Here is a 25,772-nt window from a genome sequence, read left to right on the forward strand (position 1 = left end):
CTCCATTTCTCCTGTCTTCCCCATGGGGATGGGATTTGACAGTCTGCCAAACGCGCACCAATGAAAGGATAGCCTCGGAAGCTTGATGGTGAGACTTGCGTGGGCAGAGGGCTCGTCATGGGTAAAGGGAACCGGTTGTGAACTGTTGGCTGATGTCTTTGCAGGTTGGTGCGGGCCGAGTTACGCCATGGTCATGAGGATATAAGGTATCGAGATCCCCTGGATGTTGAGGCACGAACAGTCAACTTGGCCATCATACCGAGGCAACACAACAACATCATCATTACTTCTCCCATCCTGAGAATCTGAGCTGCAACAATGGGTCAGAAGGAGCCTCAGTCCGACGTGGTCGACCATGACCTCCCGGAGGATCATGTCCCCCAAGGTTCAACCCTACCCTTCTGGAAGCAAACCGAGCTTCGGAAACTCTACGGCATGATGTTCTTCCTCTTCTTGGGTTCTACAACCCTGGGATACGATGGAAGTTTACTTAACGGACTTCAGACAATGGATACTTGGCAGAATTGTACGTGTTTCGATTACAACAACGACCTTTGGCTGACGTTGAAATAGTCTTTGATCATCCCACCGGTAGCCGACTCGGTATCTTTGGCGCCATGCCTGGCTTCGGTGGTCTCTTCGTCCTCATATTCGCTCCTTACATCGCAGACGGACTCGGCAGAAAGAAGGGTACAGCAATCGGTTGCGTCTTTGTCGTTGCTGGTGCTCTGATGCAGTGCTTTCCCCAGAAGAACCACAGCTCCCGAGACGTTTTATATCTGATTGGCCGCTTTGTCATGGGTTTTGGATCCAACATTTCCAATGGAACTTGCCCGTTGTTGATCACCGAAGTTGCACACCCCAGGCATCGCGGACGCGTCACGACTATTTACAACACGCTCTGGTACCTTGGAAGCATTGTAGCCGCATGGACTTGTTTCGGAACTCTCAAAAACCAGACTGGTAACCTCCAATGGGTTCTCCCTACCGGTCTCCAGTGCCTGATGCCCGGGATCCAACTCCTATCCATCTGGTTCGTCCCTGAGAGCCCCCGATGGCTTATCAGCAAGGGAAGAGAAGAAGAAGCTCGTCAGGTTCTTATCAAGTACCACGGAAACAACGACCCAGACGATGAGTTTGTGCGGTGGGAGTATACCGAGATTCTTAACACCCTCAGGCTTGAGCGCGAGGCATCTGGCAACGGATGGTCTGAGCTGTGGCGAACAAAGGGTAACCGAAAGAGGTGTGCCCTGATCATTGCTACTGCCATCTTTTCTCAGTGCAGTGGAAATGGACTGGTGTCATACTATGTAAGTCACTGCTCGACGCTGTTGAGGCGACTGGCTAACCACTCTCTAGCTTGCTGCCATTCTTGAAACCATTGGCATTACCGAGTAAGTCAAGCGATAAAACATCCAAATTTTCTTATCTAACAGAAATAGTTCAACCACTCAATCCTTGATCAACGGCGGCCTCACAATCTGGTGCTGGCTCGTCTCCCTCTTCGCCGCCTTCTTCGTCGACCGAATCGGACGCCGCTTCCTCTTCCTCTTTGCAGGAGTAGGCATGCTCATATCCTTCAGCGTCTGGACAGCTTGCAGCGCCGTATACGCAAAGACCGAGTCTGCTTCTGCAGGTATTGCTGTTGTGGCCATGATCTTCCTCTTCTACGGTGTTGCGGGAGCTGCTTGGCCCGGCTTGACTGTTTCTTATACCGTTGAGATTCTGCCGTATAGCATCAGAGCCAAGGGATTGACTCTTTGCTTCTGCTTCACTGCTCTGAGCGGTGTGTTTAACCAATGGGTGAACCCTCTTGGTCTTCAGCAGCTCGAGTGGCGCTTCTATTTTGTTTACATCGCTGTGTACGTATCAACGACTCCGCTCAGAGAAATTTGCTAACGTCTATCACAGCTTGGTAATTGAGTGTCTGACCATCTACTTCTTCTTCGTCGAGACCAAGGGACCTACTCTGGAGGAGATTGCCGTTCTGTTCGACGGTGACGATTCGGCCGCAGGTATTGCAAAGCTTCAGGCGCAGGAAAAGTCGGTTCCCCTTACCAAGGAAGTTGAGCATGCGTGAAACAGAGTCCAGATGAGTTGAAAGAAGATAGATGGGGAAACTCTGTAGAGAAAGATATATCATTCTGAGCGTAAACGCTTATTATCAAATCCGCCTGGCGAAGAAGGCTGGTTTTTATGGTTAGATAATGCCTAAATGACTTGAGGCCTAACTCTCAAGGGTCATCTAGCTGCGCTCCTTAACGTGGCGGGCCCATGAACCCCGAACTCCAGTGTTGCTAATGTCTGCTGTTCCACAGCATCCCAAGGATACATCCCAAGGTCACCCAGCTGGCATTTACGGTGCTCCTTGCTCAGGTGTAGGTGTAGATGTAGGTGTAGGTGTAGGTGTGATGTGGCTCCTCGACGATGTTTCCATGTCCATGCTTAGAGTAGTTGCGTATTGAGCTGTCGGCTTCGCATACTCGTACCCAGTTGCACCACAGACTGATGTCGACTTAGAGAATAAGGAGGCATCCTCATCACTGTATCGGATAGGAGCCTCGAGTTGTTTTCTCCATCGCCCGAGGCTGCAGTCCTCGCACTCCATGGGAAAATTCGTGTCCCGACGCCTCCTCCATTTTGTCAACTCTAGGTCGCAGAACTTCCCCGTGTCGCTGTTGAGAGTTAGTTTCGACAATCTGGACATGATGCGACTTGCAAAGAATCCTACCGGTCTTTGTAACAGTAGACGTCGTAGCTGAGAAGCAAAAGGTCGACCTGATAGGTAGCTGGAGGGCGAATTGGTTAGAACAAGATCTGGTCGACTGCCTAAATAGGACAGAAACCCACGAGGAAAAATGATGTTGTTGTATTTGAAGGCGACTGCGTCCTTTGTTGTGTTGCATGCTGTCTTGGCTTTGGTTCGAAAGTTGACTAGTGCGTCGCGACACGCCGGGGCGCAGATGGGACACAAATGCTCGTCGTCCAAAATGTCAAAGCCCTCCTCGCTGCATCATTATCGATTAGGCCAAGCCATTACGACAAGTTGGCGCGGAACAAACTTACGGGCCTGGTAGTCTATCCAGTAGCACATATGAGCACTCGGGGACCGTCGTGTCGAGCATCTTGAAGCAAGCGTCACTGAGGTCGAATGTGTCGAAAGGATACTTCCTGTGATCAAACTGCTGAGTAGAGACGAGTAAGGGGCATGCCAGTACGGCCGTGCCGATCTTGGCGATGAGAGCGGACTTCATGATGGAATGGAATGGTAGAGTGGCCGGAGGTGTTGCTTGTTGGCAGACGATGGACACATTTATAAATCGTCGCGTCATTCGGAACCGAATTTTACTGTGAAGAATAAAGTTGTGTTGTGCTGCAGTCGGCGGCTCGGGTAAAGTAAAGGAGTCGTTGAGTCTTGTGATTCCCTCAACCGCACCTCAACGGAACCAGACACTTTGTTTGAGGGTGCGAGAGGGCTGATTGGAGTGGCGCCAACGGACCAAAAAAGACCCAGAGTATGCAGGTTTCTAGAATCGCTTACGCAGCTGAAAAGGCAAAACATGAGAACTTTAAATAAAGCAGTGATCTCCAAGTTTAGCCATGTGCTTCTTTTTAGCTTCTTACCCGTTGTTTCACGAATCACCACACGAAACTAGCCACTCCTAGTTTTTACTTCGATCACTTATCGTAGCTCATTAAAGCGCCTAAATCTTCAACTTAGACGAATAATGTCATTGCATCCTCCTCCGCGGCAACTCGACGTCCCTCTCAAGATTTACCTAGACTTCTACGGCCAGGTATTTACGCCTTATTAAGGGCATATCATGTTCATAGGCCAGCAGCAGCCAACACCTCCTCACCCGAGCTAGGCGGCTGAACAAGACCATTTTGTCACAAGGATCCAGAAAGCTTCTGCCAGTCATCCTACGTCCGGTTTGGTGGCGGGGTAGCAAGAGGAGATATGATCCATGAAGTAATATCTATCGAACAAGCCTATGAACCTTATGTGCGCATAGTGTAGTATTCATTAGTGTAAGGATATCCATGCCGAAGTATCTGCTGCATGACCTTTCTTTCGCTACAGCCCATCGAACAATACAGAATCAACAATGGACGGGTCAACTCTGTGACCACATAAAGTTCAACATAGGCCTGCAATAACTCAATTATCATGATTGATTTGACCAAACTTACTATTTCAGTAGCCAATAGATGTTGGGCTCTCAGAGAAACATACAGTGGGTTACTCTATTAGCAACAATTACCTTAAACTCCTCAGCAGTGCCTAAGCAAGACAAAATTCAGTTATCTGCAACACTCATCCTAAAGCAACGAAAAACTCTTGGGGTCTTGATGCGTAGGGTATTTGATATTCAGTATAGTTTGATATCACAGAAAAAAGGGCGGACCTGCAATTGCTCCTCAAACAACACATGCTGATTATAACTCTAAAGCTGACTAGTGATTGGGATATTAAAGCCATAGGCGATCAACATAGCGACTGCATGTCTAAAACTTGTATTTCTAATTTCCCGAGAATGGGAAAGGGACAATTAGACATAGTTGCTAGATGCATCCTGGACTAGCGATAGCGATTCGATCAAGAGCAATTCTAGGAATATATAAACAACTCTTGTCCCCCATAATCCCAAGTTTCTCTATCTCATCTTACATCCATACACTCGAATCAACCAAATCCGTTCTTCAGAAGCAATCATGACGAGTATTCGTGCTACAGGTTTCACACTTCGGACTTCCAGTCCAACATTTTATCTCGCTTTACTCTTAATAATCCTCCTTTCTCAGTCTGTGGCTGCCGTTAACGATGGAGTCTGCCACAAGAACTCGGACCCAGGATTATCCTCAGATGTTCCCGGCAATGCGAGTGAAGGTCTCCATGCCAGGAGCTGGATGGATGTTACTCCACCACTTAAAGCTTCAAACTTGTTGTCTTTCGGAAAAATGGATGAACAATACTTCCGTTTCGCGACATGTGTCTCGAAAGATGACAAGAATGCCTTTTGTGGCATAGGTTACAAACAGGTTGGATGGGAGGCTTGCGATGTAAGTGATGCGCTCAAAACTTCCACTTTCTCCTTCCCCATATTCTGGGCTCCATACTAAGCCATCACGTACAGAGAAAGGGCAACAGAATCAAGCCTATTTGTTGCAAGTCGAGCATAGCCCCTAAAAGGTGTACGTGGCGTGGAAGTGCTACCGATTGTAACGGACAATGCCACGCCCAAGAAGCCACTCTTTTCAAATCAAGATTTGGAGGGGGTTTCGAGAGACAAGAGGGCCTGAATAAGTGTATTCGGGGCGAAAAGGCCTTCTGCTGTGAAGAAAAATACTTCGATGAGGCAACTGCTGGCTGCAGATGGACCAACTGGTAAGTCAACCACGGCCCCTAACACCTTTCTTTGGGCTTTCATTCTAACGGTGGATTGAACAGCGGAGGTAGTTGTAGCGACAATGAGAGAGAAGTTGCAAAAGGAATGTCCAACCAAGGTAGCTGTGGATTCTGGTGGTCTGGTAGGAAATATTGTTGTCCAAAGTCGAAGCCAGCTCCATTGCTCAACTGTCACTGGGTTGGACAAGGCGATTGCGCGGACAATACTTGTGCGAATTCAGATATCCAACTGGAAAGAGATAGGTATGGTTACAGCATGTCACCATGCAACTGTAAGTCCCAAGATCCCCCAGCAACAGTATGCAATTTATGCTAATCGCTCAATCTCACAAACAGAGCGGCGGCGGAAAGCACTTTACTGTACCCCAAATCCCGCCATTACTCGATGTGGCAAGCCACTGTGCCGAATCGACAAGAGTTACCGGTGTGGTCCAGACCCATATGCAGATGAATCCGAAGAGGGTATCGAGATACCCAATCCTCTCGCGTCTAGCTTGACCACCAGGTCGGATACCGATCTCGAAGATAGCGTCTTCGACGAGCTTGAAAAGAGAGGCAAGTCTGGAGGAAGGCGTGTGCTAAAGAGGGAAGTTCGAGTGCGAGGAAATAGATACCACGTCAGGGTAGCGGCTCGAACCTACCCTGGCCCAAGAAGACTGCACAACAGATCCCGGGGACCAGCCGCATCGAATCTTGTGTTTAGGTAAGCAAAAGGCGGTCGACATTAACTCGCCTAGTGCTAAGAAAACTAATAACCATTATAGGCCTGTCCAAGGGGGAAGCTGTTACTCGACTCGGGTCGAGGGCATCAACCGAGCCTTGTTAACACCACAGGAAATTCGAGACTCGGTAGACACAGAGCATAACTCAGATGTAAGAATTTTCCGGTTTCTCTACTACTAGATAAGATACACTGACCACTTGAATAGCTTCAATATGCTATGCACCTATTGCAGACTGCGATGACTGGGATCTTGCCAGACGGTTCCCAGACGACAACTCAAGCGATAAACGCCAATGTTTTGCCCAATTACTGGCATGCTAATGTTGTAGGTAATTTGCCTCGGGCAGGGGCAAGCAGACATGTCGGGAATCCGAATGATTATTTCATGGATCGCTTTGGCTCTACCGGTAACCGGCAACCACTTCTACTCGCGGATCGTGCCATGAACCAGGTCAAAGGCCGGATTTTTAACGGGGGAGCTACACCTCAAGATATCCGCAAGTTTCAACAGGCCTTGTCACATGCCATATTGACGGGGACTGGGGAACATGCATTCTTGGAGCCAATCAGACAGGTATGATATTCGACCAAGGTATTATATGATAAACTAACCAAGAATGGACACAGGTCATTATTGTGTTTCGGTATATGAATATGCCCGCCGCGAGGCGACAAATCCAACAGAACCGAGTGCAGCTTCTGGATGCCACAAGGCGGATTTCGCGTGCAGTGCCTCAACTGGCAAGATTGCACAATATACATCGCGAATTTGACTTCAATTGGTATCAACAACGAACAGACCGAGCCAGACAGTGGGTCGATGAACGGCTGGCACAGATCTCGGCAGCGTACAGTCAAGCTTCCCCCCAGCTTGCAAATTACCAGACTGTAACGGCGGCAGTGGCTCAATTTCGAAAGGAACTCACTCACATAAAGCCACCGCCGAAGAACCCAAAGAAGCCCTAGCTCCGAAAATTGTGGGAGATGGGTGCACAGGTGATGGAGAGGCATAAAGTTTAACACACCCAATGCAAGATAGTAATGCCGAACTGCTGCTTATGATTTATTAAATTAGCTTGTCTAGGTACCTATGCTGAAGATTGAAGACCTCGGATAATTCTCTCATTGGGCAGCCCACAATCAAGCCTTCCAGTAGCCAATTAAAGTTGGATACCACATTAAGGACACGAATCCCCCAACAAATGCCGATGTTGGCATTGTTCCTGATGATGGCATGACGGAGTATTAGACACCGGAATAAAGAACACAGCCTCTCCCAAGAAACCTTATATTCTGCTGCCTGATCTACTTCCAGAGAATCTATTTAAACGTGGTGTCCCCGGCAGCTGTCCATCCGCCCCCCAAACACCTCAGTCATTCAAGATGCGGCCCATTCCTCGTCCGGCCTGGATGGCCAACTACCTTACCACCATTCCCAGCGTCATCTCCAGCATTCGACAACACCCTGCTGGAGTCGAACCTACACTACAGAGCATTCCGCAGCTTAATTGGGCCATGCTGGGGGACGAGCCACTTTCCTCCATCATCCAACACTTGCAAGACGATGGTTTTCAAAGCTGGGGCTTCGTTGTTTACCGCTGCGCATATGCCAACGAAACGCAATGGGCGAGTTATCTCGAGTTCCTGAAAGAGGCAGTTAGGGAAGACCTAGAGTTTTTTGAGCTTGATACTCTCCTCTGGAAGCACCTCAAGTGGACAATCATTGAGGACTCCAAAGACCTCGATGGAGCCTCCAAGCAACACGTCCGAGAACGATTTTCCGACTGGGCCGCGGCCCGATCCGTCGAGAGAGATGGTCCAGGCGCCGATGATCCCTGGCTACGAAAGAGGCCCAGATTCAAGTACTGCATCTACGTTGACCAGCGATGCCTCGATACCGTTGATCAATACCAAACGTGGGTTGAGCAGGGGGCTATTGGTATCCCCAAGACAGTTGTTTGCGCCATTCTGGATAGGACCAGCAAACCGAGCGGACGAGGGCGGCGTGGGTATCCTTCTGTGGAGGGCTGTACCAAGATGGACACGGGATGGATGTACACAGACGTCAGTGTTCTTTCCGGCGTGTATGATCGGCTTGCTGTCGAGGAATTATCCGAACGCGACTACGAGAGACCGCCTAAGGTGTGGCCAATGGGCGACCCGATGCCTTTTGAACCCTAGGTTGATTATAATCCTACTCTACTTTACGCCTGTAGCAGATTGTTTCGAGAAGGATTGTCGGGCACGTTCAGAGTAAGGCAGTTCAATGTTAGCCTTGCTGTTATATTTGGGAATCAAGTCCAGGCTCACATTGTTCCTGAGCAAAGTTTAGAGCTCTATGCAATAGCATTATACTTTCTGCTCAGTCCAGCTTTATCTAGTTTTGATCCACCCCGTCGCTGTTCACTTTGGAACCGAGTGTTGGCCAGGGTCTGAAACCCCTCGCCTGCCTCACACAGTCGCACAAAGCAACGTTCACAGCCTAATTTCACAGGGCGCCAATAGTCAGTCGAGAAATGGCAAAATTCTCCGCCGTAGCTCACGTGAGGCATTCACCAAGGAGCTGCCTTGAAACATCATACCTGTTTATGTATTTCCCCATCCTAGAAGTCGCATCCTACCTACAGGCGACTGCATGGACAGCCCCAACGCCAGAGACAAACCTCCATCTTTTTACTTGATCAACAATACGTAAAATCCCGCCGTCGTATCGAGCTGTCCAACAATGAACGCAGTCTTAAGGCCCCCATTCCCTTCGCTTTCCGCCGATGACTCAATCTCCAGCGGGAGTTCGGGCCACGTTTATGCCATCGGCCAGCATCTCGTTCTGAAATGCCCAATGATTTTCGATAACCCTCACCCAACACAAGTAGTAAAGATGAACGAGAGTCAAGCTCAGATCGACTGCGAGAAGTCGGTCTACAAGGTCTTGATGAAGAACCGGCATCCCCATATTGTCCATGCCGTCTTGTGCGCGCCTGAAGGCATCTTTATGCATCGCCAAGCCACGAGCCTTGACACTCGCTTGCAGAACCCCGATATCCCTCAGTATTTGAAGAACAAATGGATTGGGCAAATCTCCAGTGCACTGTCCTGGCTCGAGCATCTCGGTTTCGCCCACGGCGACCTCAGGCCTGCCAACATATTTCTTAGCCAGGAAGAAGACATCAGACTGGGTGATTTCGACTGTACAGTCAAGATCGGGGACAAGTTGAAGGCAGGAGGCGGTTCTTTTGGCAAATTGCACGAAAATTACGAGTTCCCTGACGCCAGTCCCATGACCGAACAGTACTCGCTCGGGTCTTGCATCTTCACTATCCAGTTTGGCCATGAGCCCTGGCACGAGATCGACGAGCATCGGAAGATTCTCAAGCTCATCAGGAATGAGTTTCCCGACGCTTCAGGAGACGAGATGTTTGGAGAGATCATTCACAAGTGTTGGCATGGAAAGTACGATTCGATGCGTGCGGTTGAACGAGAGATTCTCAGCCAGCTAGGCTTGAGGGAGGGGCAAAATGAATGTGCTGGCATGGATGAAGAGTTGTCGTCGACATTAGTAGCTGAGTGCGAGGCGTTCTTTGAGAGGGAGTCAGGGAAGTCATGATTTGATCAGGGTCACAAGTTTGGCCTCTTTTGACAACTGTTAACTAGCGCCAGCCACAGAATATTGCATGCATAGAAGATGTAGGATAAGGGCTATTTCTATGTTGTGTCGAGGTAGAATCTAACAGGTTTAGTTGTGATCACCTGCATCAGGAGGCCCGACGTAGTTCTCATAACCCCAAACCCAATACCAGATACCCGAGATTGCAGTTGCCGCGACGAACACAACGGGGGCATAGTTGACAGTAGTTTGGTCCACAGGAAGCATCGAGGGCATGCAAAAAAGAGGAAGGGCAAGCATAGACCAGGCTATAGGATAAGATTAGTTCGGGAACTTGGGTAGACCAAGAGCGGAGAGATACATACCGATGGCGACGATGTTGGTAAAGATGCCAAACTTGCCAAGGTAAAACAAGCCCTTCTTCACCTGCTTTCGGCCTGTAAACAAGCTGATGCCTATAGGCGTAGCATATGCTGCCGTTAGACAGATGACGCCCACACCACCAAAAGCGTTGAAGGCGGCAGAGGATCCAAAGTAGATAAAGCCAAGCAAAATTTCGCAGACCATTGCTAGCATCATGGCGTTGAGAGGAAGGCCAAGGCTTTCATGAACCTTAGACCACCAAACCGCCCCTGGAATGCCGCCATCGCGAGCGAATGACCAGACGCAGCGAGACGTCGCTGTTGTACAACTGATGCCACACAAGATGGACAAGACCATGAGTGGAATTAGCAAGCCGAAAGCGCCACTTGAAGATCCTACAGCTGATTTGATGATGTAAGGGACAGGCTGTGCAAGAGCAAGTACTTCGCTAATGTCCGGCATAACAAAGACGATGGGGATCAAGAAGAGCAGTCCAGCGCAGAGGTTGATGCATATGGTAGCGACCATCGCCTTGGGGACTTGTGTTTCCTGGTTTTCGAACTTCTTCGCACATTCTGCAGTTTACGGTTAGTTGGCTATCAGATACGATGAGGATCGTACCCACGAAATGATCATGCCAGTCGCCGAGGTGGCATAGGCGGCATGCAGAAGACCGACGCAAAATGACCAACCGTCTGGCCAACCTGAGTTGTTCTCAAAGTGTGTAAAGACCCAGCTTGGATCACGACGTCCATTCTTGGCTAGGACGAGAATGGTCACGACGATAGCAATGACTCCTGCAAAAGTCCAGATTATGGCTGCGGTCTGGACACCATTAGCCATGACAGCGACACAAATCCACAGGGGCAAGACATACATCGAGGATGGGAAGCCAACGGTTACCCAGGGCAGAGACGGCGTTACAGAGAAGGGTAACTCCTATGAAGAGAAGGATCGTCTTGTACGGCTCGTCTCCAAATACGGGTCCACCATCTTTGTTTTCGAAGACGTTGATACAGGAAACGATAAAGGTTGTACTGCCAAAGGTGACCGATAACGTGATGGTGATATTGCCGACGACATAGAGCCAGCCACAGATCTAGCTAGCGACACGGCGCTATCTTGCGGGAGCGATGATGAATGCTTGGTAATAGACGCCTAGCAGAGCGTAAGATTAGGACTCCAGGGACAACGATCGCCACATACCTCCTGCAGTTGGATAGACGCTAGTGATCTCGCCAAGAGATGCAGCAACACACAGAATAATCAGGGACACTGCAAGCCACCCCCAGATAATGCTGACAGGTCCTCCACCAATGATTGGATAGGTCACCGTCGTGGACAAGCCCCATGGGATTGAAGCCAACACAAACGACATGAACGCCACCTGCAGAGTGGATCGATTCCGGTTCAACTCTGGCTTGTAGCCCAGGTTGGCAAGAAGGTCATCGGCTGTATTTTCTTCCACTACGCCCGGTGGAAATGCCGCCTTGTGTTCCTTCTCGCTCGTTTCGGAAGTCATGATGCAAGTCGTGTTTTGTTTCAGGCTGCGTCTGTCGGGTGGCTCTAGAATTTGGTTGAATAACGAATACAGGAAGTTGAAGAACCTGCATAAGCCCCTAGCTTGGTGTTAAATAAAGAAGAAAGGCCCCTTACTCTGGGCGTGAGAGTAACGAAAAGGGAGACAGGCAGATGATGGACAAAGGTGAAGCAGAGCCAGGTCGGTCATTGCATGCCCAAGTGAAAACTCTTTCGATATCGTAAGGCCAGCCGACCGTGACGTAAGAGGAACTCATGGGTCTCATGTTTCATTGAGGATTATTTACTGCTTTACGAGGTTGGTAGAAGAGAAGTTGAGTCTCTTGGGAGGAGTCGGTATGAGATACTGTAATGGGAATAGTGGCATTCGATTCTCCACAGAGGAAGTTGTGTGGCGCTAACCTAGTGCGGTAATTCTAAAGAACACCGATGTCAATTACTAATCTCGTCTTCTTAAGACCGATCATTGGATAGACCACATAGTACGGGGTGGCTTGCTATTAATAGCTAGAAGACAGGCCCAAGAAGACACTACATTTCAACGTCTATTGTATACCCCTGATGGGCTGGTTCCAGAAACTTGGATCTTCCAGAAGATGATTGGGCATGGGGGACTCCTTCCATAAATGTTAATCATGAGGAATTTCGCAAAGATCTGGAGCTTATTGGCCGATGGTACTGTCGTAGATCTCACCAGGGCACTCTATCGAAAGCATAACCACTAAGCCAGTAAAAGAACGGAGGAGAATACCTGAAAGGTGACATTTCCGTTTCTTTATTAACATTGAACGGTCTGAAAGGAGATACCGTTTTGACCAGAATTCGATTTGTAACCAGCTTGTTCATCGGCGACTCGCATGGGAAAAGTGTCCGAACTTTACCAATGTATCCGACCGATATGGACCCCGGAGAGAATCCAGGGGTCGTGATAAACTCACCTTGTCTCCGCGCTTCGGGGACCATAGAAAGAAGTATCCGTTAATTTCCAATGACCAACAAGGTTCCGTAGACTCAAGAGATATAAAGGACACATTGAATGAAGGGGAAGAGAATGTTTGGGACAACGCAGTCAGCACCCGAATCAACATACACAAAGCACACACATCAACAAGCATAAAACCGCTACTAAAATGACCGCACCTCTCGAACTCTTTGTTCTTCCCTGGGGAGTTTATCCTCGTCGAGTTCTCCTCTACCTCTCTGAGAAAGGCATCCTCTCTTCTCCCCTCATCAAAATCACACCCGTCACCATCACCCGACAAGGCATGTCAACTCCCGACGGGAAGCCTCCAGGCACCGTCCCTATGCTTAAACTCCCTGACGGAACATTCATCAAGGAGTCCGTCGCCATCCTCGAGTATTTTGAGGATATCTGCGCCGACCCCCAGAACGACTGGCAGAAAGAACTAGCCAAGGGCGCCGTCAAGTCTAGCATGCGTGGAGAAACACCTGAGCAAAAGGCGCGAATCCGCGATATGCTTTATCTTTCAGGTGAAGCGTGCAATTACTTTGGATTCGCCTGTCACAAGGGCACAGCGCTTTTCGCCCTGTCCGAGGCTACTAATGCCCACGCCGCCAAGTTGTCCCTCGAGTACTGCAAGAAGACTCTTACACACCTGAGCGAGTACTACGAGGGGGATAATCTGGAAGATGGTCGACAGGTCACCATTGCGGATTGCGTCTTGTACTCCATGTTGCACTTTGCAAAGGATCTATACGGTCTTCATTTGGTCGACGATTTGCCCAATCTGCAACGTTTTTATGGAGCGTTTGAAAAAAGGGAGAGTGCTCAAATCAAGGAGGATCACTTCCCTCAGGAGATGAAGGAGCTGGCGTGTCAATGGCTTCCAGTTGAGTAAACCATAACTTGGAGGTCGTACCGCCCAGGCCCTCGGCATCGAGTTGAGAGTCCAAAGCACTCCTTGGTTTGTCAATCTAAATAGGTAGCCAAAATTGCAAATCATCCATGTACAGAAAAGCAGTTTAGATCAAATCGACGCTTGGATGCTACGTAGATCTTTCAAAGCCGTGTCGACAAAGTTCATAGCCACCTTGATCCTATCAGCCTCATCATTGATCACATATGCATTCAGTTCCTCGTCCAACTCCTGGCCCTTGCGATCTAGACACGTCAAGAATTCGCACACAATGCGAGTCATCTTTGTCCCCGCCTCACCAGGGATCAGACTTTCACTCATCGACAGAAGTATGGCTTTGTTCTTGTTTGGGAACTTGGTGTAGTAGTCCCCAGGGTCGGCCTCGTTTGGTCGAAAGCCAAGCCGTGTGAAGGTCTCGACAAACGCGGGAGAGACGAAAGGGGAGGAAGGCTGCAAAACGCTCTCCCAGCGGAGAATCTCCAACATACAAACGCCCAAGCTGTAGACGTCGTGTGCCATCGAGTACTCTCGATCTGCCGTTGGGAGCTGGCGCTCTGGATGCTGGTAAATCTTGCGCTGAAGAGTGACGTCGCCTGTTAGACGTGTCACACACTGCTCTACCTCTCGAGCATATTGCCATCCACATAGACTCAGAGCAGGTATGTTTTCCCCGGGTTTCGCAGTCGGTGACTGAACGGCCTCAAGCGTGTGAATGAGAATGTTTTCAGGTCGGATGTTCTTGTGCACCAAGCCAAGGAGTTGAGTCTGAAGCACAGCCGTGGCAAGCTGGTAGCAAAGATCGACTCGAAAGTTTAGGGACAGTTTATATGGGTAATGATCCATGAATGTTGACAACGTCATTGCAAGTCCCCCGACGAAAGGTCCTTGAAAGATGAGCTGGAAAGCGCCACCGTCACGACCCGGCTCGTCTCGGTACCCAAGCAAAGGGAGAATCCCGCTGTGGGGCTGAAGCTTGGAAAGTTTCGAGGAGAGTATTTCGATGCTCTCTTTAGCTTCCTCTTTCTTCTCCAACAGATACGGCTTGGTTTCCAGAAGGTACCATTGAATGTCTTGGGAAGCTGTGGACCTCCCTCTGACAAATGTCGGGTCTTCGCAAATGATCTCAATGATTGCAAAGTCTCTGGGAGAAAGACAAAGTAGAGATGAGTCCTTGAGATGCTCGCGAAGCATCATCACATCGTCGCGGAACTCGTTTCTCAGGCGGGTGAGTATCCCACTGCTGCCGATCCGTATTAACTCATTACGAGCTTCTAGCCGTGACCATGAGTCCCATATGGAAGAATTTGTCGTCATTACGTTCATGAGCTCATCAACTCGACTCAGCTGTTCCTTGAGCCGCTCCCAGGTCCTGACAAGCCGCTCTTGGTGCTCTGGAACGATGGTGCGGCTTCTGAGAACTGGTTGGGCCAACTCGATAAGAAGAGCAAGCTGGTTCTTTCGGTCGTCCAAAGCAAATACTCTCAGCTCTTGCGCCAAGGGGGCGAGTCTTCTTTTGTCTTGAACCCGTCTGTAAACTCGGTAGCCGTACTCTGCCAAGACTGGGGCTGCAGATACGGCAGAGAGGGCTAGGCCAGCGATCTCCATGCTAACGACCGGGAAATGTTTTAAATGACTGCTGAGAGATGCGTGGTGTTTTGGATGAACGCTGGTCGACTGATTTGATAGTTTTGAGCAGGAAATACAAAAGCATAGTTTTCAACCGTCAGGTCGAGTCAGCTGTCTTCCCGATGCCCGAGCCTGATTTCACTTCCTGACAGCGTATTGGCTACATTCTGAGTAACTTATGCATATCATATTATCATATCATGTAAGCCCCGCACACTCATGCCACCAGCCAAGGCAACCACCATCCTCCCCTCTGTGTGAGGCTCTTGACACAAAGTAAATGTCTATCGAGCCGCTCCGATAGTCATGGATACCTTCGGCCCAACGGCATCCTCATTCTCATCCTTTGCCTTTGCGCAGGCCGGGACCTTTCTTTTCCAATTCAACCCAGAAACTGACAAGCCCGTCCTTGCCGATCCAGAGTTGCTACCAGAGTTGAAGAACCTCCGCCTTGGCCACTCTCTCATTCGAGACTCTCTCGAGAAATACTCCGATAATTATACCCTCCGCTCGCCTGATCTACTTGAATATCTGGTTCTATACACCAACGCAATCCGCAAGTGTAGTGCCACAGCCCAACATCTTCGCCTACAGAGTGACCCGAAATTTCTCAAGGATGCTCGCCTTCTCTCGCGGCAGCGCAATCTTCTGGAAGCATTGCGAGAAGCTCGGAGACACTCGGAAAAGTTGCAATATCGTTTTGATAGGGACGCATCGCTGCCAACCCGACTCAATGTGGCGAGTAAAGAGGTGCAAGGTTGGCTAGATGACTCTTTAGGTCCAGATGGCCTGGACGCTGGGCCATCACTCGACTTTGGGCTTACTCTTGACCCTAATATCTTTTGGAAATGGACGACCCTGGATAGGAACCTCTTGTGGTGCACAAGCACAGGTAATTAACCAATTCTAGTCGGTCGCTGTTACTGCTAACACTCATGCTCACAGTCACTATTTCAGACAGTGAGGATAGAGGAGTCCTTGGGTAAGGGGCATACGTCTATTACATTATAAAGCCTAACTAAAACGTTGTAGCTTGGCGGTTGCCCACCAACTTTTGAACTCCCGTAAGGGTTTCGTTGCCTACACCTACTTCTCCCATACCTCCAAAGAGCTAGAGCCCACCCATGCTCTCTGCCACCTGCTGGGACAAATTGTGGCCTCTGAAGGAATGCAGCTATCAACCGTCTTAAAAGGGTGGTTCCTCAGTCACAAGAACACTCGGCCTTCCCTAGGAGACTCCCGGCGAATGCTCTTCAATGAACTGCAGCACAAGAAAGGGGCTTACTTGATCTTTTCCCTCACGGCTGCAAACAGAGATGAGCTGGAGGCTTTTCTGCCTATCTTTCATGACATTCTGCAGATTGGTTGCAAACTTTTCGTGATATGTCCGTTTTCTTTGCCAGCTGAGCTGAATTCGGAGGGCTGGATCCGAGTCACAGAAGAGGATTTCCAAGGCAAAGTCATCAATAACGATGGTGCCTGGCAAACCGAAGGGCACCAAAGATCTATCTGGAGGGGCCTGGTGCCTTCGCCAAGGATAATGGGGTATCGCTTCGATGTGGCGTGTCTACTACCACAAGAAGAAGTTCCATCATTTTCGGAAGACCTTAGGCAATATTTGAAACAACCGAACGATATATCCTCCATAATAGCCAATGGATCCCCGAACGAGCAAACCCAATTAGACACCATGCTGAGGGAGCTGGTTAGTGACGCATCGCCCGCGGCCAAGGTTTCATTGAAGATGTTAGTATGGCTGGCGTTTACTCAAATTGGACTCACGCTCGGCGAGCTTCAAGCTGCCATTGCAGATAATCCCAACCATCTCGCTGTCCTCGACGGCACGAATCCTCTAACACGGCTGGATTACTTTCTCCGGTCAATACAGGGGGCCCAGGGCAACGATACGTTCCACATAAAACGAGTCGACATGGGCCAGTACTTGCGGTGGTGGCTTTGCGACGAAGATGGAATACATACTGATGGTCCACATGCTTTGATCGCCGAGGGATGCCTATCCTACCTCCGCTCAGTGTTCAACTCAGCAGACCTCCCAGGAGACGACGGGGAGTTCGACAAGTGGATTAACGCCCGTCCTCTCCTCCGGTATGCCGGCTCCAACTGGGGAGAACACGCTCGGAAAGTGGTGTCACCTTCAGACCAACACACGGGTCTCATTGAGTCCTTGCTAGAGTCTCGGCAAGTAGAAGGGATTTGCGCGTCAATGCTCGCGGAATCAGAAAAGTCCGCCAGACGCCACAGAGGAGCCTACAAGGAAATGACAGGACTGCATCTCGCCTCCGCCTTTGGGTTGGTGAATTTAGTCTCGCGGATGATTGCATCTGGGAGGTTTAGTCCTTGTCTTCGGACTGATGATGGCTGGACTGCACTTCACTGGGCCGTCGAAAAGTTTCATAAAGAAGTTGCATCTTTCCTTCTAGCCTTACCAGACAAGGAGTCTTTCATATCTTACAAGACAAACTCGGAAGGCTGTACAGCACTGCATATTGCGGTCAAACACCTCCGGATTTCAATGGTGGAGGCAATACTCAAGGCCAAGGCCGACGTCAACGCCCAAGATAGTCGGGGTAGAACCCCTCTCTACTTGGCTGTTTGGAGCGTTCAAGAGGACGTTGTTAAGATGTTGTTATCCAGCGGCGCTGATCCCAACATTCCAAGCATTTACGGAACAACACTGCATTGTGCTACGAAGCGAGGGGCGTCAAGTCTTGTCCAAACCCTGATATCAGTCAGCGGCTCTCGCATTGATCTCGATGCAAAAGATGTCCATGAGCGAACGGCCCTCGAGGAAGCACAGACGAGGAGGCGCGACGACGTGGTGGCGATCCTCCTTGAGGCTGGAGCAAAGCCGTCATTTGATTTGATCCTGACCCAAGCATACATTCTGGGCGGTCATCGGGGCCTTTCTTCGAAGGAAAGCTGGCAGGCCTATGAAATCGATTCGGAACTCTCGTGCCAAATCAGACAGGGCAACCAATGCACCTGTCATGTTCTCAAATCGCAGAAGCAAAAGCTCGGGAACGCAGAAGGACAAGTGACGCTCGAGCACAACTCTGAAGGCGATGCGGCACCGCCAACAGTGAGTTCGCTCGGGTTTCTTTATTAGGGCGCACCCCCAGCTAATCCCTTTTAGCGAGTGTTCCGGAAAACGTTTGACCTGGCGAGTGATGCACAAGGGCAGGTTCAGAAGTACTTGCTGTCTGAATGGCAGATTCTTTTCAAGCTTCGGCATCCACACATTGTCCGATACATTGATTCTGACGAAGATCCTATTCACAACGAATTTCTACTCTACATGGAATACTGCGACAGGGGAGACGTTGAGTCTTGCCACAGGATTCAACTGAAGGATTTGAAAGCCAGAGAGAACAAGCGATATGGGTTCGTCGAGGACGAGACAAGATCGAACATGAGGCCGCTGAGCGGCATCGAAATCTGGGGAATGATCTGGCAAATGGCTTCAGCCTTGGCCTATCTTCATTACGGCTTCTCTATTAAACGTGAGAACGGACGGTACGGCGCCAGTGTTGAGGGACAATGGGCTTACATCATCCACCGCGACGTCAAGCCAGCCAACAGTGAGTATTTTGGGCATCTGAGTACCGTGGAGCTAATCATAAATATAGTTGTGATGCATGGTACTGAGAAGGACAGGTTCCTCTTCAAGCTCTGTGATTTGGGAATCGCAAGTCATGCTGGCCTAGGGCCAGATCAGAACCAAACCCAACTGATCGGAAGCTCAGGCTTACAACCTCCAGTAGGTAGACTCTTGGTGCTCCGTGGGGCATGAAGCAATTTTAAAGGCATACGATGTTCAGACGACTGATGGCACACAGGAAGTTAGGCAGGGAGAGCTGTGGACAACCAGGGGTGACATCTTCTCACTTGGAGGTGGGTATCTCCTAACCAGGAACCTTCGTTGAAGAAACACACTCACCAACTCTTGTATAGAGACAATCAGGTTAACCGCCAAGGTAAAGGATGGGCTGCTCGACTGTCGAGCATTCAAGAGCTTTCTAGACAGGACTCGTGGAATCGACGAAGACTCAAGACCAACCAGCCTCGAAGCGATGGAAACTGCCTACGAGAACCTACGAAAAGTCCCTGGAAGCTTCTCAGAACTGCCACGAGCTGTGGTTGAAGAAATGCGTTCTGTCCATCAGGTGCTCGGCCGCTGGAGTGGGAGCTATTTGTTACAATCATTCCTACTCACCGCAGAACTGTTAGACAGCTCACAGCCATTCCAACTGGGCTTGCCTACAGACGATCGCCAAAATCTTGTCAAACGGCTGTGGCTGCTTCTAGATGATGGGGCCGCAGAAACATTCACGGGAAGATACGAGCTTCCTTTGCACTTATTGATTCTGCTAGAAGGTCGTTCTGCAGAGGAGAAGCAATCGAGAAAAGTAACACTCGAAAAAATCCTGAAAACCTCGGCCAATATCAATCATCAGTGGGTCAAGTCAGGTTGGTCGGCGCTTCATATCGCAGCTCAGGAAGGAAACCTCTCTGCTCTCAAGACACTGTTGCGGTATGGGGCAGAGGTTGATTTGAAGGATAAGCATGGAATGACGGCAAAGGACTACGCGAAAGCAAATGGCTTCGATGAGTTTGTAGTACTTTTGGACCAAGCTGAGAAAGCCGCTGTTGAGCAGCAACGGGGAGAGGTAAGGGAAAACACGAGGAAGAGGATGAGGCTGGTGTGAACGTAGGTTCACTGTTTCGGGATCTATGAATGCAGAGAGTCTGACCTCTAACTCAAGGATAGGAATAAAATCCACAGAATAGAAATGTATTAATTTTCGAAAAACAAACAAAGGAAAGATGTTTCAGTGATTTTACTCTCTTCGTTGTAGGGTAAACATCTTGAGTATAGGCATGAGAATGGTAAAGAGAAGCAGTTTAATGCTTCTCAAATATTTTGGATAAATATGTATACCATGACGGAAATGACGATAGAGGAGTTCGCTTACTTTGATACAATTTTCTGGCTTTTTTATATATACAAATTGATCGTTCCTTAGGGGAGCACGGGGAGTACGAACTATCGACAGCGCGGAAGTGGCTTGCCTTTTCTGTGCCCCATGTTGAAGCACTGGGCCTCCGCGTGATGACCCCACAATGATTGGACGGAGCTTTTCGTAACCTGACGTAACAGTCGAGCTTCAACTTAACCTCACCATCACGATTCAATCCTCCTAATCCATTCTTTGTCACGTCGCCTCTTGTGCCAGTCACAATGGACGGCCTTGACGAATTCGAAAAGACTCTTGCCGCGGAAAAGGCAGAGCGCGAACGTTCAGAACGCGACCGCGACGAGAAGAAGCATCGCAAACACAGACATCACCATCGACACGAGTCGGACAGAGATCGAGATCGCGATAGGGATAGGGACAGGCATCGGCATCGTCGGCATCGCGATGAGGAGGAGGATGGACACAGACACAAGCGCTCCCGACACTCGCGCGACGATGAGGAGCATCGATCACGGCATCGACATCGCGACGAGCAACATCAGAAGACATCAGATCCTCAAGAAGACCTTCCCATCCCCGACGAGGAGAAACCCCGCAGCGAAGACACAGTCGATACATCAAAGCCTCTGGCGCGAGATTCCTGGATGACGGCACCCTCCGCCCTCGAAGTCGACTACATCCACCGACCAGACAAGGCCAAGTCACCCCCTCCAAAAGTCGAGCCGAAGCGAGTCGTATCCAAGAGAGAGATCAACCTCCACATCAACGATATCAACGACGGCAAGACCCTCGACGAGCTCGACATTCCCAAGGAACGAGATGTCGAGTACACCTTTGGTGACGCTGGTTCTTCCTGGCGCATGACCAAGCTCAAGGCCGTCTACACAGTAGCCGAAGAGAGTGGTCGTCCGGTAGAAGAAGTTGCCATGGAGCGCTTTGGAGATCTACAAGACTTTGACGATGCAAGGGAGGAAAAGGAGGAGATGGAACGAAGGAAACTCTATGGAAAGGGCTACAAGGGTCACGACAAGCCTACCGGCGACCTCTACCGCGAGAGGATCAAGAACCAACGCAAGGACGAGCCTCCTCCCGAGCCAGAGCAGGGAACCATCATTCCCGATCCGCAGCCTGCTTCTACACCAGCTATGGACCAGTCCGCTCTGAACCGACTACGCGCCCAGATGATGAAGGCCAAGCTCCGTCGCGCACCGAATGCCGCCCAGCTAGAAGAAGAATACAACAAAGCCGCAGCCGCATTCGCCTCAGGCCGCCAGGATCCTGAAGCCGTCGTCCTTAGCGTCATGGATAACCGACAACTCGCTGGTACACGCGCCGAAGCGAGAGCCATCACCACCAAACGCGGTCGTGAACGTGGCAACGTCGAGGAAAACACCGAGATGACAATCGAAGACATGGTCCGCGAGGAGCGTCGCACAAAGAACCAAGCCGGCGGCGAAGGTCTACGCTTAGCAGAGCGCATCGCAAAGGACGGCAAGTTCGACAATGACCTTGAATACATGGATGAAAACGCCGAGAAGCTCGCCCGTCGCATGCACAAGTCCGACCTCAACCTCAAAAACATGGCCGTATCCGAGTTCCAAAAGATGTCGCGCGCTCTCGACTCGTGTCCCCTGTGCCACCACGAAGATACAAACCAGCCACCCTTAGCACCTATCATCGCCCTTGGTACTCGCGTCTTTCTCACCCTTGCTACTGAGCCCGAGGTGTCACCGGGCGGCGCCGTGCTCGCTCCGATAGCACACCGTGTCAACCTCCTTGAGTGCGACGATGATGAGTGGGAAGAGATTCGCAACTTTATGAAGTCCTTGACACGAATGTACCACGACCAAGGCCGTGAGGTGGTCTTTTACGAGAATGCGGCTGCACCACATCGACGTATGCACGCTGCTATGGTGGCCGTGCCGATCCCGTACGAAGAGGGTGCTACAGCCCCGGCCTACTTCCGCGAGGCCTTTCTCTCGTCGGACGAGGAGTGGAGTCAGCATCGCAAGATCATCGATACGGGTGCCAAGGCTCGCGAGGGCATGGGTCGGTCCGCCTTCCGACGATGTATTGCAAAGGAGATGCCATATTTCCACGCATGGTTCACCCTTGATGGCGGACTGGGTCATGTTGTAGAAGATGCGGGTCGTTGGCCCAAGGGGGATCTGTTCGCTCGTGAGGTCCTCGGTGGTATCGTAGACGCTGAACCACATATAATCAAGAAGCAAGGAAGATGGACAAGAGGCGATTCTCGAGTCGAAGGATTCAAGAAGGGATGGAGAAAGTTTGACTGGACAAGGATGCTAGCAGAAGGATAGAGAGACCAGAAGTTGAGATTTATTACATTTTTTATTATTATTTCATCTCACAAAGAGAAACATACAAGACATTACACTAACTAGTTACGGGGATGCTGCTTGCTTTGTCCGTAAAGATTATCCATACAAATCCCAATCCAAATGGCTAGTTAAGAACCAGACGAGAATGACGCTTCCCTTTCGACTCCCACATCATGCTGCGCTCTCTGGGTATCAAGACAGACCTCTTAGGTCTTTTCAGGGGGAGCAGGAAAAAAGAGGGAAGAAAATCCCTACCATGACAAAAGAATAGAATGCTCCAACTGAAAAAATGTTTAAACTCTCCCCCTCCTGTCTCTACCGCGTTCTTTCCGTCCGTCAGCGCCAGTCACCTTCATCCAGTCTTCCCACTCCTTGCTCATCTCCATGAGCACCGAGCCCATTACGCTCGCGCTAGCCATGAGGCCGTGTCCCTCTCCCTCGAGGACTCTGACCTCGCATCTCCGCATCGTCTTGCCGAGCCACTTGACATTGTCCACAGGAACACGAGTGTCTCTGCTTCCGTGGTGGATGACGACTGGTCGAGTAATGTCGACGTATCGGAAACCGATTGTGTGTCGTCGTTCGAGACATACTAGGAGATCCACGGCTGGGTTTGCTCCTGTTGTGGCCAGTTCCCAGATAGCGTGTGTTAACCGCAGGTCGTAGGTCATTTGACGCTCCTTGTCTGCCATGGCATCCGCTGCAGCTGCCAATATGGCGTTGTCTGGGCTCCTTGTACCCTGAGGCACTTGCATCCTATCCATGTTCTCCGAAGCATTCGGGGGCTCCAGATCAGGATCGCCATGGCCGTTGGACTTGCCATACATGTCGTGACCGATATTCTCCTTGTCCAAGCTAGGCGTAACATTCCGATTGCTTGTTGTACTCTCTCTTCCGCCGTTGTTGTTTGTCCTCCGCTTACCCCGTCTAGGGTTCTTGGGTAATGAGCTTGTAATAGAGCTGCTCGTCGCGGTCATGAAACTGCTGTTGGCGGCCTTGAGGATGGGGGTAGGAAGAGCTCGTAGGATTCGCTGCGAAGTGGGGATAGCGTTGGTCGGGGGAAGGGTTTGCGATGTTCCAAAGACATTCATCTGGGATGGAGGAATCCATGGTGCCAGAAGGTGAATTCTACCACGGATGTGTTGAGGCATACGGAGAGCAGTGGCCAGGGCGTAGATGGCGCCAGCTGAATGAGCCAAGATGGAGAACTTTGTGATCTTCAAAGCCTGGCAAATAGCATAGACATCATCTAATCAAGTCAGCGATAGCCCCTCAAGTGTTAACAAGGCAAACTCACCTGGCCAGCCGAGCGGCGTAGCAGTCCCATCCGAATATGGCTCACTGTCTCCGACACCAGGACGATCAGGGGTGATCAGCCGCAGCTTCAACGTCAACGCTAGCTCATCGTAGAAAGCAGTGATGTATCTAGTAAGTCCCATTCCGACACAGCAAAACACAGCCGATCCTTCCGAGTCGCCAACTTCGGAAAATGAGATGACGCGACCTGTCTGAGGATGTCGAATCTTTTGTGATAGACGGGGAGAGCAGAGATAAGACTCTACAGCATCGTCAACGGAATCAGCTGATTGAGGACGCTCATATCCTGCTGGAGTTGGGTTCTGGACTGGTTGAGGACTTGGAGATCTTCGATCATCGGGTCGAGGGCTCAACGGTCCAGATAGACGCTTGAGTCGTGAACTGCTCCGCTTCATCTTGACACCATCTGGAGGGATTGGGCTCTGATGACCCGAACGACGACGACTGTGACGATCGTTGCTTGCTTCCCGCCGCCGATTTTGTGAGACAGCAGGGAACGGTGCGCCATCATCATCATCGTCGTCAACCCCAAAACCATAGTCATCTTGGCTGACGTCGAGAAAGCTCCTACCAGCTACACTCGTTGTCTTGGACGGAGCTGGTTCTTGGAGTCCATAGACTGGTGACCTGGCAGACGACCGCAATTGGTCATGTGCAGTATGTCCTTGCTTTCTCCTCCCGGTTTCCCCCCGTGGCTTGTGATGTTCCTCGGCCTCAGGTATAGCATCGTTCAGCGGTCCATCCTCTCGTCTTGATCTCCTCGCGCTCGATCGTCTAACCTGTCCTGTCTTCCTCAGACTTGAGTCGCGCGCCGGAATGATACAAGGACCCTCCATTGGGATTGGGCTTGGGCGCTCAATAGGCAACTGATGTGCAGGTGGCTCCTCGTGAATAGCCGTCTCCGCAAAGAAAGGATCACTTCGTCCTCCACTGTGAATACTGCTCTCAACGGCAAGTGCTCCAGAAGACGACGCAGAAACACCTCCAGACGCTCGCTTCCTCTCAACCTCCCTCTCGCGGAGCTGCTCCTTTGAACTCATGTACATGAGCCCCTTTTGGCTCCTCGATGTCTTCTTACCCCAGCTATCATGCGATCGTTGGTGGCTCAGCTCGGGTGTCGGTGCGTTTCGGCGTTCGATGGAGAGGTTGCCTATGCTCTGGGCGTCGTCATTCTTGGAGCAGGCCGATGACCCCTTGGACGAGGGCCGCGAGGTGCTGTTGCGTATAAAGGAGCGCAGGCCACCCGAGTTCTCACGGCTGGGGCTTCTCGGGCTCTTGGGGGACTTTGCGGCGGTTAAAGGGGAGAAGCCGCTTGGGGGCTTCGAAGTGCGGATGACCGGGGGGCAAGCGGCGAGCTCGTCGAGGGATACGGGGTCTTGTCTCAGTTCGTCGAGGCTCGGCTGGTGAAAAGCTCCGTAGTCGACGCCGAAGCTGCCGTGAGCAGGACCCGGGCTAGAGGGCAGGGAGAGACTGGTGGTGGGGATCTCGAAGTGGTTGTTGGCAGGCTTGGAGATGACGCTGAGGCTGGTGATGAGGTTGGAGATGACTTCGGGACTGGCGGGAGGGAGACTGGCACGCTTGTTTGCGGCTGAGGAGGGACCTTGAAGAGAGCGACGTCGGGCGTGGTGATGATGGGCGCGGGTCGGGATAGGGGGGATGTCAGCCGACTCGTACTCCATGGCTGGGAGAGGCGCCGCGTGCCGCGGGCTGTGAATTGCACGGTAGGCAGGTTAGTTGATCCCAAGGGAGGGATGAACGGAAGGATGGAAGGAAGGGCGTAAACGTGGGAACAGTGGATAGGCGGCGGCGCGGTGTCTCGTCAAAGGGGGGGAGCCACAGGTCGAGGGTTGCAATAGGCGACCAGCAAAAGCTTCGACAGGTCAGGTCGCAAATGTCTTGAGCTCTGTCAGGTGTGGGCTCGGGCCCGGAATTGTCTCGAGGGTTTGTCTCGCAGCGTCAGCGATGGCGCGGGC

General features: G+C 50.7%; 11 protein-coding genes across 11 annotated transcripts; 7 read left to right on the top strand and 4 right to left on the bottom strand.

The window, feature by feature from the left end:
- Window positions 1-318: 318 nt before the first annotated feature.
- NECHADRAFT_42015 (uncharacterized protein) lies at window positions 319-2,080 on the top strand (the record flags this gene model as incomplete). The annotated part of the gene is made up of 5 exons (XM_003042528.1): window positions 319-526; window positions 574-1,310; window positions 1,360-1,394; window positions 1,443-1,862; window positions 1,912-2,080. 5 exons carry the CDS (start codon window positions 319-321, stop codon window positions 2,078-2,080), a joined length of 1,569 nt encoding a protein of 522 aa, XP_003042574.1.
- A 276-nt stretch (window positions 2,081-2,356) lies between these two features.
- On the bottom strand, window positions 2,357-3,013 carry NECHADRAFT_42111 (uncharacterized protein; the record flags this gene model as incomplete). The annotated part of the gene is made up of 3 exons (XM_003042619.1): window positions 2,357-2,675; window positions 2,732-2,789; window positions 2,851-3,013. Coding segments are annotated over 3 exons (540 nt in total), but the record flags the coding sequence as incomplete, so codon positions are not given.
- A 3,177-nt stretch (window positions 3,014-6,190) lies between these two features.
- On the top strand, window positions 6,191-7,094 carry NECHADRAFT_26621 (uncharacterized protein; the record flags this gene model as incomplete). The annotated part of the gene is made up of 3 exons (XM_003042529.1): window positions 6,191-6,283; window positions 6,340-6,585; window positions 6,819-7,094. Coding segments are annotated over 3 exons (615 nt in total), but the record flags the coding sequence as incomplete, so codon positions are not given.
- A 423-nt stretch (window positions 7,095-7,517) lies between these two features.
- On the top strand, window positions 7,518-8,315 carry NECHADRAFT_94069 (uncharacterized protein; the record flags this gene model as incomplete). The annotated part of the gene is made up of 2 exons (XM_003042530.1): window positions 7,518-7,574; window positions 7,626-8,315. 2 exons carry the CDS (start codon window positions 7,518-7,520, stop codon window positions 8,313-8,315), a joined length of 747 nt encoding a protein of 248 aa, XP_003042576.1.
- A 544-nt stretch (window positions 8,316-8,859) lies between these two features.
- Window positions 8,860-9,631, top strand: NECHADRAFT_81123 (uncharacterized protein; the record flags this gene model as incomplete). Its single annotated transcript, XM_003042531.1, has 2 exons — window positions 8,860-9,548; window positions 9,586-9,631. The coding sequence occupies 2 exons, from the start codon at window positions 8,860-8,862 to the stop codon at window positions 9,629-9,631; spliced, it is 735 nt and encodes a 244-aa protein (XP_003042577.1).
- A 236-nt stretch (window positions 9,632-9,867) lies between these two features.
- NECHADRAFT_94070 (uncharacterized protein) lies at window positions 9,868-11,623 on the bottom strand (the record flags this gene model as incomplete). The annotated part of the gene is made up of 7 exons (XM_003042620.1): window positions 9,868-10,046; window positions 10,104-10,632; window positions 10,674-10,676; window positions 10,723-10,926; window positions 10,979-11,200; window positions 11,258-11,259; window positions 11,308-11,623. The coding sequence occupies 7 exons, from the start codon at window positions 11,621-11,623 to the stop codon at window positions 9,868-9,870; spliced, it is 1,455 nt and encodes a 484-aa protein (XP_003042666.1).
- Window positions 11,624-12,770: 1,147 nt separating this feature from the next.
- Window positions 12,771-13,499, top strand: NECHADRAFT_42361 (uncharacterized protein; the record flags this gene model as incomplete). Its single annotated transcript, XM_003042532.1, has 1 exon — window positions 12,771-13,499. One exon carries the CDS (start codon window positions 12,771-12,773, stop codon window positions 13,497-13,499), a length of 729 nt encoding a protein of 242 aa, XP_003042578.1.
- A 129-nt stretch (window positions 13,500-13,628) lies between these two features.
- Window positions 13,629-15,122, bottom strand: NECHADRAFT_81126 (uncharacterized protein; the record flags this gene model as incomplete). The annotated part of the gene is made up of 1 exon (XM_003042621.1): window positions 13,629-15,122. The coding sequence occupies one exon, from the start codon at window positions 15,120-15,122 to the stop codon at window positions 13,629-13,631; it is 1,494 nt and encodes a 497-aa protein (XP_003042667.1).
- A 2,383-nt stretch (window positions 15,123-17,505) lies between these two features.
- Window positions 17,506-19,741, top strand: NECHADRAFT_28151 (uncharacterized protein; the record flags this gene model as incomplete). The annotated part of the gene is made up of 2 exons (XM_003042533.1): window positions 17,506-17,845; window positions 19,632-19,741. Coding segments are annotated over 2 exons (450 nt in total), but the record flags the coding sequence as incomplete, so codon positions are not given.
- Window positions 19,742-20,403: 662 nt separating this feature from the next.
- On the top strand, window positions 20,404-22,461 carry NECHADRAFT_42198 (uncharacterized protein; the record flags this gene model as incomplete). The annotated part of the gene is made up of 1 exon (XM_003042534.1): window positions 20,404-22,461. The coding sequence occupies one exon, from the start codon at window positions 20,404-20,406 to the stop codon at window positions 22,459-22,461; it is 2,058 nt and encodes a 685-aa protein (XP_003042580.1).
- A 12-nt stretch (window positions 22,462-22,473) lies between these two features.
- NECHADRAFT_104614 (uncharacterized protein) lies at window positions 22,474-25,478 on the bottom strand (the record flags this gene model as incomplete). The annotated part of the gene is made up of 3 exons (XM_003042622.1): window positions 22,474-22,763; window positions 22,833-23,731; window positions 23,780-25,478. The coding sequence occupies 3 exons, from the start codon at window positions 25,476-25,478 to the stop codon at window positions 22,734-22,736; spliced, it is 2,628 nt and encodes an 875-aa protein (XP_003042668.1). The 3' UTR covers window positions 22,474-22,733.
- Window positions 25,479-25,772: the final 294 nt, after the last annotated feature.

The sequence above is a fragment of the Fusarium vanettenii genome (assembly GCF_000151355.1).
Source record: "Fusarium vanettenii 77-13-4 chromosome 6 genomic scaffold NECHAsca_33_chr6_1_0, whole genome shotgun sequence".
Classification (NCBI taxonomy): domain Eukaryota; kingdom Fungi; phylum Ascomycota; class Sordariomycetes; order Hypocreales; family Nectriaceae; genus Fusarium; species Fusarium vanettenii.